Source organism: Tetrao urogallus, assembly GCF_951394365.1.
Source record: "Tetrao urogallus genome assembly, chromosome: 11".
NCBI classification, from domain to species: Eukaryota; Metazoa; Chordata; class Aves; order Galliformes; family Phasianidae; genus Tetrao; species Tetrao urogallus.
In genome coordinates this window covers 7,448,715-7,459,857 of record NC_136824.1, presented here as the reverse complement: position 1 = coordinate 7,459,857, position 11,143 = coordinate 7,448,715, and the positions used below count along the sequence as shown (strand labels likewise).

The window sequence follows — 11,143 nt, the reverse complement described above, 5'->3', positions numbered from 1 at the left end:
GGGGAGCTGGTGGGGGCGATCCCCGGGCACAAAGCGCCTATTGAGGTCCCCGTCGCGGAGCCGTCCCGGCCACTGCGAAGGGTTTCACGTGGGCACGATGCGCTGGCGCCAGGCCGGGCACGGGGCACGAGGGGCCCTGTGCAGCGTTAGCAATCCCTAAATCCGCGTGTTACAAAACATGCCTTGTGTAAGCCCCTTCCTCCGCTCCCCCAAATCCCCAGAGCAGCGGGAGAGCGGCCAAGGCCCGGCCTCAATGGGCTCCTGTTCTCACTTCCCATCGCAGCTTTACCCACAGGTCTGTGGGAGCACGCAGTGTGGCACCAACCCCACAAAGCCACCCCAAAGGCCCCATTTGGACGCCATCTCCACGACTCTCCCCCATCTCGTGCCCACATCCCAAAGGCTGACTGCTCTCCAGCACGAGGATCGCTGGAAGCTCCACCTGTGATCTGCGTCCCACCACCATCCCTGCACCCTCACCCGGCTCCTGGGGCCGGTGCAGGGGGTGGCACGCTGCCCACCCCCAGCCCCGCACTAATGAGCACAGTTACACAATGGGAAGCTTTTATACACCCTTAATCGGGCCCAGCATCCCGCCCCTCCGCGCGCCCTCCGGGCCTCCAGCTCCCTCCTTCCCTCTCCCCATCAGCCTTTCGGAAGGCTTTAGTGGGGTTTCCTGCCTGGTTTACGCGGACTTAATGATAAAGCTGCGGTGAGTTGATGCCTTGTGACGGCCTAATCCCAACCCGGTGACTCTACAAAGCTTTCGCTGGGATTTCGTGCTGCTCCACTCTGCTCCTGCTGCCCAGCCCTGCTCCAGCAGCCCCCAGGCCCTCAACCTCCACGGTCGGTTTGGCATTCCCTGATCCTGGTGAGTATGGGGACAATGCACACCTCAAACATTGGCATTGGATGCCATAACCTGGACTACCCCGACCTCCAGAGATGGCTTTGATTTTGGGGTCTCAAATAATGGGGTGCTTGTGGAGGAAACCCTGGGAGGCATTGGGACACATGGCAGACACATCTCTGACATGGGCTGAGCAGCAGGAAGGGTGCTGGGCTGGTGACGAGGAGGGCAGCCTTCCTCCTCATTTGTCTGCATTAAGAGGAAGAAGATGAAAGGATTGCCTGAAGGTTTTCTGCACTGCCCTCAAGCAAAGGTGCAGACAGCAAGCCTTGGAGTGGTGAGGGAAGAGTCCAAGGACCAAGGGAAGCATTTGAGACCCCATTTGCTCAGTAGGACTATGGCAGTGCCAGGGTTCCCTGTGCTGGCATGAGGTCCATTGGCAACCATGGGACAGCCCAGCAAGCCAGGTCTTTGCTATCTTGTCCTGTGCTGCTCTGGATGCAGACAGAGGTGAGTTCATGAGGAAACCCAGGGATGCCTCTGCCCACAGCTTCCCATCAAGACAAAAAATGCTGAAGACATCAGATGATCATTGCTCACTTATTTATGCTGCGAAGAGTCCTGGTGTTTCTCAAGCACTTTCACTGTCCATCAGGCTTCTAGCACATCCTCTGTGGGGACTGGGCAAGAGGGATGGGGCACCAAGATTGCAAAGTCTTCAGATACCCACAGGTAATCCCTCCTTCTCTCTTCCAGCATACTGCAGCTGATCAAGTCTAAAAGAAGACATGTCTGCTGTTGTGAGTACTGCCCCATCCCTATCCCACTGCACCACTCGGGTGCAACTCTGTCCTTCCCTAGAGTAACCTGCAAGGCACTGGGGCTGTCCCCAGCCTTGTAGGGCAGGGGGGCAGGGAGATTGGGAGCTGTCAGCAGAGGATGCCTAATGCCCCTCATCCTCTCGCCCCAGACGGGGACCTTCCGCATTGTCTCAGAAGAGGAGCAGGCACTGCGCACCAAACTGGAGCGCCTCACCACCAAGGACCACGGCCCTGTTTTTGGGAGGTGCCAGCAGATCCCCCCTCACACCCTGCAAAAGGTGAGACGTGGCCCTACTGTGAGTGGGGCACAATGGGGGAGATATGCTCTGACCACGCTGCTCTTTGGTGCCAAAATGCACCCTGGGCTGCTGGGTCCGGTGGCCCTGTGGGGTGCCCAGGTCCCAGGGCACTGTGTGGGTGCTGAGGACCCCATCCTGACTCTCCCCCAGGCAAAAGATGAGCTGAATGAGACGGAGGAGCAGAGAGAGGCAGCAGTCAGAGCGCTGCGGGAGCTGGTGCAGGAGCGGGCCGGCAGTGAGGATGTCTGCAAGGCAGTGGCTGAGAAGATGCAGGGGAAGGATGATTCCTTCTTCCTCCGCTTCATCCGTGCCCGCAAGTTTGATGTGCACAGGGCCTACGACCTGCTGAAAGGTGGGGGTCCTTTGGCATCCCCTTGCCTCTTTCCAGTACCTCCCAGCACCCTCAGTCCTTGGGCTGGGCTGGCAGGGACAGGGAGCGAGGAGGACATTGGCTGGGACCCACTCTACTCCTGTTTGCTTCTGCCAGGCAGATAATGAGCTGCAATTATCAGTGCTGGCTCCCAGATGAGCTGTTTTGTTCACCCAGATTTTCCCAGGACGTTTCCATATTTCGTGCCCACGCGGTGCCAAGTGGGGGGAAGCAGGGGCGGGGGGCTCCCCCAGCACTCCCCTGGCTTCCTGATGGGCAAGCAGCTGCTGTCCTACCCGGCTCCTATCTCTCCCCAGGCTATGTGAACTTCCGCCAGCAATACCCCGAACTCTTTGACAACCTGACCCCCGAGGCCGTGCGCAGCACCATTGAGGCGGGCTACCCCGGCATCCTGGCCAGCAGGGACAAATATGGGCGGGTAGTGATGCTCTTCAACATCGAGAACTGGGACTATGAGGAGATCACCTTCGATGAGGTCAGCCCAGCCATTGCTCCCTGAACAGTTCTGCTCCTGGGGCTTCCTGCTGAGCAGAGCATCCCTTACACACATTTGTATGGGCACATGTAACTCCCATCCATCCGGGTTTATGCAGAACTTTGAATTTATCCTTCCAGGGGAATCTGGTCCATCTCAAAGATTTCCCCTTTGTTCTTTCTGATGCGCAGGATGCAGGGCACAGTCGGGGTGTGTATCTCCCATCCTAGATGACACAGAGCGAAGGCAAGCATCACACCATTAGATCAGGGTGCTTTAAAAAGGAAAGACCTGCAGGGCAGAGAAGGAGGCTGGCACACAGCATGGAAAAGGCTTCTTGGCAAAGAGACCTTCAAGCATGAGATCACAAGTTCTTCCAGCTCTGTTTTCTGCTCAGCCCTGAATTTGCTGGCACTATATCAGAGCACTGACCCAGATGCGCGATACCTTGAGAGGGTTGTTGAGCATCCTCTGCAGTGCCCCCCTGCTCTGAAGCTCTGGGGCTGGCTGGGACAACCAGCTGAAGTTGAGCAGACCCAGATCAATGTTCCACAGGATCGGTCCAGGGAACCTCCTGAACTTTAAGGGAGGTGAGACCTTGCAGTCACACTAATAGCAGACCCTGCTGTCTCTCCTCTCAACCAGATCCTTCGTGCCTACTGCGTTATCTTGGAGAAACTGCTGGAAAATGAAGAGACCCAGATCAATGGGTTCTGCATCATTGAGAACTTCAAAGGCTTCACCATGCAGCAGGCATCAGGGATCAAACCTTCCGAGCTCAAGAAGATGGTGGACATGCTACAGGTGAGGTGGAGAAGACTGTGCCCGGGGCTAACAGGGGTTTTGGATTGCCACTGCACTGTCACCACTGCCCTGTCACCATGAGAAAACACCACGGAGAGGCCATTTTCCATGTGATCTTGTGAAAAGGGAGCAATGAGTCATCTGGGAGGCTCTGCAGCTTCCCTGGTGCTCTGAGGACTGGGACAGCTGCTCCTCCGGGATCCTGCTGTTCATCAGAATAAGAAAGGGATGATGGAAGGGAAACTGGGAGGCTGGGAAGGGGAGCGGAGGCAGTGCCAGTTGCAGTTCTTTTGCAGCTGTGCTCCTCTCCTGTTTTCTTGTGGCCAGCACAGTCTGTAACCAGCCATGTCTGGGTTTGGCATCCTAGGACTCCTTCCCAGCACGGTTCAAGGCTGTCCACTTCATCCACCAGCCCTGGTACTTCACCACTACCTACAACGTGGTCAAACCGTTCCTGAAGAGCAAACTGCTGGAGAGGGTGAGCGTGGGGAAGGGGCCTAGTGGCAGAAGCCGGGTAAAGCAGTGTGGCTGGGGGGAGATGTCACAGCTTTTGGAGACATGGGGACAAGCCTGGGCTGAGAGCAGCTGGTGGATGAGCTGGGCACGTCCCATGGGAAGGGGAGCCTGCTGCTAGGCAATGAGAAAGGCAGGCAGCGCTAGGGTCCCTGGGCCGTTTCTTTGTTGTGGGCAGAGTCACCCATCCCTGCTGAGGGTTCCTCTTGTGCCAGGTGTTTGTGCACGGCGAGGAGCTGGAGTCCTTCTACCAGGAGATCGACGCTGACATACTGCCAGCAGACTTCGGTGGCAACCTGCCCAAGTATGATGGCAAAGCAACTGCAGAGCAGCTCTTTGGGCCCCGCATCGAAGCTGAAGACACGGCACTTTAAGTCAGGAGCTGCTCCCCTTCCCCTGTAAAATAAGATCAGAGGTGGTCCCCTAACCCCAACCACTTCTATACTGTAGCAATGGATGAGTGACTGCTCTGGGTGTGTTGCTCCGTGTCTGTTCCTGTCCCCAAAGCTGGCAGCAGGCTGCCTGGCAGCGGCTGGGATGCAGCGAGCACGTGCCTTGCTCTGCTCCAGCCTTAGCCTTTACTTCTGTGGGGCAATACAGCCAGAGAACACTGTCTCCACAGCCAGCTCTATGCGCCCACAGTTGGTCACTGGGGAGCAACACAACCAGAGGATGCCACTGCAGAAGCCCCTGCCAGGGGCTGGCTGAAATATGTATGCAGAGAAATAAAGAAGAATTTAACAACAGTGTGTCTCAGACCTGGGTCAGTGGTTCTGTTACAGTGCTACCAAGACCAAGCAGTGGCACAGGCAGAGCTGAGCGCCCAATTCTTGCCATGCAGGGCAGCCAGGGAGGAAAAACAGCAGCCACTGAGGGCAGGAGGTGAGAGCTAACCACAGAACAGTGGAAGACACGCAGAATGTAGCCTCCTAAATCCTCTAAAAGCCTTAACTAAGCTGCCTCTCCAAGCACTGCACCTGGCAGCGAGCTGAGATCTTAGTAGTTCAGGTCAGAAAAGCTCCATGAAAAGTAACCAAGGAGGGGCACAAGGGATCAGTGAGGAGTGGCAGCACCTGTAGCTTTGAGTCAGCAGGAGGCAGATAATGGCATAAAGAGGAGGTGGAAGTACCTCCCTGCCAGGGAAAGCAAAGTGTTCTGGGTTATAAACCAGAAGCTCTGAGGTGGTGAAGTAAAAAGCGGCTCATGAAGGAGCTGATCAGATGCTGGACTTCTCACTTGGCCATCAGCCACGAGAGCAGCAGGGCTTGGAGAAAAGCAAGGGGCTGCTTTCTGGACCACCAAGCACAGTATGCCCCTTCTTCCCTCCCCCAGCTCTGCAGTTGCACACGAATGCCTTTCATTAGCAGAGCAAGGACCGGAGTCCATCCGCAGCCAGCGGAGGTGCAGGGTGCTGACAAGAGCTGCATTCATCAGGGCACTGGCTCAGGCTCAACCCAAACAGGATGTCTGCTCTGAAGCTGCTGGGAGGATGGGGCCTGTCTGGGCAGCCAACTGGGGTTAAATCCATTTTCACCAGCCCCACTTGATTCACTGAGCATTATGGGACACACAGCAGTTCCCAGCCCAGGGGCTGTGCCAGGTTTGTGCTGCAAGGTCTCAGAAAAGGACTGAAAGGCACCTCTGGCTGTGCTGAGCTCTCCACAGGGCCAACAGTCCCAGGGAAACAAAGCGTGACAACCATCCAGCCAGCGCAAACACAAGAGCTTGCTTGAGAGGCAAAGCAATCGCACCTCCTTTGCAAGACAAGCAACCAAGAAGTGCCATAGCAGCACTGCTCTTCATGCTGCGGTCCTTGTTCTGCTTCCTAGGACACAGAAAGCAGAGGAAGGCTCCAGGTGGATCCAGCAGGGGTAGTGAGGGCTGGCACACCTGCCCTGTGCTGTAACACAGTGCTCCTGGGCACTACTCCCACCTTCCTACTGCACACTTCGGCTTCCCCCGAGGGCGGCGATTCCCCCCTGGAGGCAAGGAGAAGAGCAAGATGATTCATCTTGGCTCAATATATTCCCATGCCAGACAATCTTTTGCAGAGGAAATCTTTTCCCAGAGGAAGAAATGGCTGCTTTATCTGTTGAGACTTTCCCACCACCAAAAACCACTGTACACAGCCACTCCACGTAGCACTGGCTTCAATAAGTCCTTTATTTTTAAATAAAGAAATCCCACTGAATCAAAGATAACAAAATTACATTTTGTTTTGCAACGACTTCCATTTTACATCACACAGAAGAACAAGAATTAAAGAAAAAAAAAAATCAAAGACTGTTTTATATATATTTATATATATAATTTTAAAGGTAAACATCAGCAGATATAGAAAAATTGCATTGCTAGTTGCAAATCATCTCCCCTGCAGCTGTCAGCTTCAGAGAATCTGACTCAGAACATGGCAGCAGGAGGGTATCTCGGTATACAAGCTTCTTCAGGGCAGCATTTAGAGATTGTTCCAAAGTATGATTTTGCCAAATTGAGAACATTTTCACAGTAAACTGCACTGCTCACCGAGAACATCAGAAGTCACTCAGTCTGTTCTAACATGGCTGCATGGGCAATACGAGATGAGCTCAGGCCTGCCGTTCTGAGGGCTCCATGCACCCTCCTGTTTGGCATTTCAGAGAAAGGGCTCCTCTTGCAATGAATTTTTTCAAGAATTTCTAGCAATCTGTCATTGGGAAATAGGACGAGCTGTCAGAAAACATGCTCCTTTGGAAAGCTGCTGACTTGGGCTGAGCAGTCAGGTTTGGTTTTATCAAATACAGGTTGTATTGTTGCAGTTTTTGTTTTAAAAGACTTGCCATCAGAAGGGTCAGCATCTCAGCAGAGGTGTAATGGAGATCCTAGATAGAAATTCTGCATCTAATCAAAGCTCTTGCATGTCTGGTGACAGACGACGCAAGCTCGTCATTCAGACAGCAGCAGAAAGGCTTTGTGTAGAGCCACCTAGTGGGACTGCTCCTCAACGGCATTAAAGTCACCTGGGTTAGGCAAGGCCATAGGGTGAGGAGAATCATGGTCTTTACCCACAGGGCACACAGGGCCAGAGTTTTTTGAGAGTGTTATCAGACAGGCATGGAAAAAGTTGTTAGACACCAACAGACGCAACCTGATAAATGCTGCCCTGGATTACAGTGTTTTTGTCCGTTGATAAACCAGCAAAATCAAGTGTTCAAAACAAGGTGTTCAAAATGGAATCGTTCAGGATAATCCCAGAAACCCTTTTGCTGCAGTGTGGAAAGCTGGCAACTGCTTGGACTCATTGACAGCAGCTGTGTCTGAGCTTCCCCAAGAGCAGAGAGAAGTCCAGGCCACTGTAAGAGACGCTCCCAGTAATGAAAGGGGCACAGATGCAAGGCAGCCCTTCCTTGGGTCTGTGTTGCTCTGAACCATTCTAAGCTTGGATAAAGCTCAGGAAGCCCTCACACCAAGACAAGCTGTTTGCTTTTTGCCTGGGATTAGAAGTCCCAAAGGAAACACTGCTTGAGTCACTGTGGCTCTGGGACCTGCCCAACCAGCAGGCCTGCCAGAATAAGGACATGGAGCGGGGCTTGACAAGACACCCTTCACAACACATGCCTTACACATGCAGCGCAAGACTGGGGCCTTTTCTGATCTCCTTGGAAAGGGCTGCGAAGAATTTCAATGAGCTCCAGACAGATATTATATTACTTAAGAAAAAACGACTTGGAAGCAATCCAGGTGACTGAACTGTTTGGCAATTAATTCCTGAAGTTAACTGAAGTTACTGCTCTGCCCTTTCGAGCTGTAGCCATCTTCAGCTATGCTGCTGAAGAGTTGATAGACACTAGAATTTTGGAGCTGTATAGTAGAAAGTCACTTATTAAGCTAACCCTCCTTCTATGACTTAATCTCTATGGCCAGAGGCAAATTTGAGGAGCAGAGCTGAAAGATGATCCACTGCTTATATACATTGCTATCTTAAGCACTAGGATAGACTGCAGCGAGCTGTAGGCTGCCCACAAAAGTCCTTTAGGTCAGCACACACTGGTACAGTGTGCATCGCCAGAGGTGTCTCACTGCCTCTGTCTGAGAAATCCTTACTAGAAAGCAAAGCCCCAGAGCTCTGACACAGCTGTTACTGAAGTCTCCAGATACGCCGATGTCAAGGGAAAAGAAAAAGGGCAAGGCACCATGTGTCCAAGGGCTGCAGTCTAGGAACTTGTGACAGATCCAGGACAAATGACACACAAGCAGCTTGGCTAAATTCAGTACTGGAGATAACAGTTGTTAATGTCCTTGCTTAATGCCCTTTGTAATGTCTTTGTAACCTGTATCTTCATGAACAAAGACCTGCAGAAGAGCGATCAGGAAATGGCTGCAGGGAGATTCAAGTGTGTCTTTACAGTACAGCCACAGCACTGCTGACCTACCTGAAAACATCTTCCATTTAGATTCCAACAAAAGGATCATTAGATATGCTGGCAGATCTCGTGTAACAGAAGCTGCAAGTTCCTTGTATTCAGTATGAGCAGGTCCCAGCTGCTCACCAAGAAGCTTCAGATCTCTCCACACACTGAGATGGTGGTTGGACCAGCCTGACCACCAACAAAACAACAGCTCTGCAACTTGCTATCTGATTGAGAGAGTCCTTATTCAAGTGCTACTTACAAAGATGGGAAGAGAGAAAACTGCTGATGTGTTTTCTACTCTCACTTTGGAACTAAACAGAGCTCAGGACAGATTCACCATGCTGGAGGCTTCAACTGCACTGCAAGGCTACACTGTAATGATCTAGAAGTACATGCTTTGACAACCTCATTTGTTTTGACATGAGATGAAAAAGAATTTAATCTCAAAGATGAAAAATTCATATTGCATTTAGGGTTCACTGGGCAAGTGAAGACCATTTGCTGACATCACAAAAACACTATTGCCTTGTTTCAGGAGAGAAAAGCAATTCAGGTTAGGATTGGACAAAATCCCATCCTATCTGTTCTACTGGCACTAGATAACACTGCCAGTAGGAAAGCTTAGCACTGGATTTCTTTTTTTGAACGTCTTTAGGTAACATGCACTGCAGCTTACCTTTCTCTTCTACTGCTTCCTTGAGATCTCCAAATTACTGCTGAAAGTTTGACAAAATGAATATTGCTTTGAAAAGGCAGCATCAAATTGGGTGGGATGGGAAGAACAGATTTTTACTGTTTCCACCTACATCAAAGTTAGTGAGTTTCAGGAACCTTTGCAACTACGCCCAAGTTCTTCCTTCTCAAACAAGCTACATTAGTTGTCCAACCACAAGTGGTGTGAGCAGCTGTGGATGCAGGTGGAAAGTGCAAAAAACATCAACTGAGCAGGACAGACCTACATCACTTCTCTAGTTGAAAGTTTCAAAAATTTCACAGCACTTCTGAAATATGAAGGTATGGATTGCAGGGCAGAAAGCAGGAGCATTTCTTGAAAAAAGTCCTAAAGTAAAATCTGGATTCCACAAAGCTACAGCTCCTGCTGCATTAAGAACTGCCCAGATGTTTACCTCATTTTTGGAAATACGTGCTTAAAAAGGTTGATGATTGACTGGCCATCTGCAATAGCAGCCGGATCAAAATAAAGGTGCATTTGAGGAAGTAATTTCTTCCATCTCGGAAACAAGAAAACCCTGTTTCAAAACCTGGTTTGTCAAGGATGATCTCCATTACAAAAAGGAAGGTGGAAAAGCTCTTCAGGAAAACCTTTCCATAACAAAGCTCTGCTTTCAGATGAACTGGCATGACTTGGTGGAAAAGCACTCTGTTACCTCAACACAGAAGCAAGCAAACAATTCTCTCTCACTGGTACCTTTCATGTTCTGGATCAGTCAACACCTGAACTGTTCCTTCAAGTTTGGGGTCCTGTGAAGGAAGGCAGAATTTCAGCCAAAGCTGCCTGGAGTTGAGATTCATCTCACAGCACAGTAAAGCTGGACTGAGGCAGGACGTGAAGCATTTCAGAGATGGTACCTCTTGCCATGGGAAGAGCAGCTTTGCCTCCTCAGGGCAGACTGCTGCGACCTGTGTAAGCTACAGATGTAGTATGTTATGAAAGCTGAAACATTTCTGAAGTTGTAAACCACTGGACAGAAAAAAAACACCCTACACACCTAAATTGATGCTGTATCTATTTGATGTCTACAAATGTTATTTATACCCTACTTCAGCTGAAGTGAGAACATATTTACGTCACATCCCGTGAGAATGACAGGAACAAACAGTCACTTGAGCAAAAATCTGCATTTCCTGTGTGACAGACTTTACTGATATACACAGATGCAGTATGAATACGAGGATAACAACACACACAAGATATCCATCAGCTAAGAATACCCTTTCTAACTCATGCCCTAAAATAGCTCTGAAGGAACACCCACAAGCATGACCAAGTACTGCAGTAGCTTTACTTGGCTGCATCTTTCCTTTAAGGAAGAAAAAAAAGAAACCTGGATTTAGTAACAAGGAGATAGCCACAGTTCATTGCAGCAGGCCAAGGTGTCTGGCCTAAGGCAAACTGAAAGGAATTTCCTGATATGATAACGCACCTTTGCTACAATAGTTAGTTATTGCTTTATTAAAATAAAAACCTACCTCTACAACCTACTGAATGAAGTTCAGGGACAAGGCAGTCCAGAAGGCTTGTTCCCCCATATCACCACACTGAAGTCTTGCAGCTTGTTTCACTCAAACTATACACTAAAGTGCCTGAAACACAAACCAAGGCTAAAGCAATAAAGTGCTAACTGATGCAGGAAGTGTGACAGGAAAAGAGTTTCACTGCCACTGTGATAAAGTCCCGAGCATGGATTAATGAGACAAGAATATTGACAAAACAAACAGTAAAAAAAAAAAAAAAAGATTTCCACCACAAATTTTCAGTCTCCAGCTTGTCACAGGGCAACCTTCCTACCAGGGGACACATGAGAGTCCTCAGTATTGGTCCTGGCACAGACTATAAAGCCTCTGGAGGGAAAAGCACAGG

The 11,143-nt window shown here is 50.5% G+C and overlaps 1 protein-coding gene across 1 annotated transcript; it reads left to right on the top strand.

Annotated features, from left to right (window-relative positions):
- Positions 1-1,796: 1,796 nt before the first annotated feature.
- On the top strand, positions 1,797-4,527 carry RLBP1 (retinaldehyde binding protein 1; the record flags this gene model as incomplete). The annotated part of the gene is made up of 6 exons (XM_079540733.1): positions 1,797-1,949; positions 2,121-2,322; positions 2,658-2,836; positions 3,482-3,640; positions 4,008-4,118; positions 4,369-4,527. 6 exons carry the CDS (start codon positions 1,797-1,799, stop codon positions 4,525-4,527), a joined length of 963 nt encoding a protein of 320 aa, XP_079396859.1.
- Between the last annotated feature and the right edge of the window lie 6,616 nt (positions 4,528-11,143).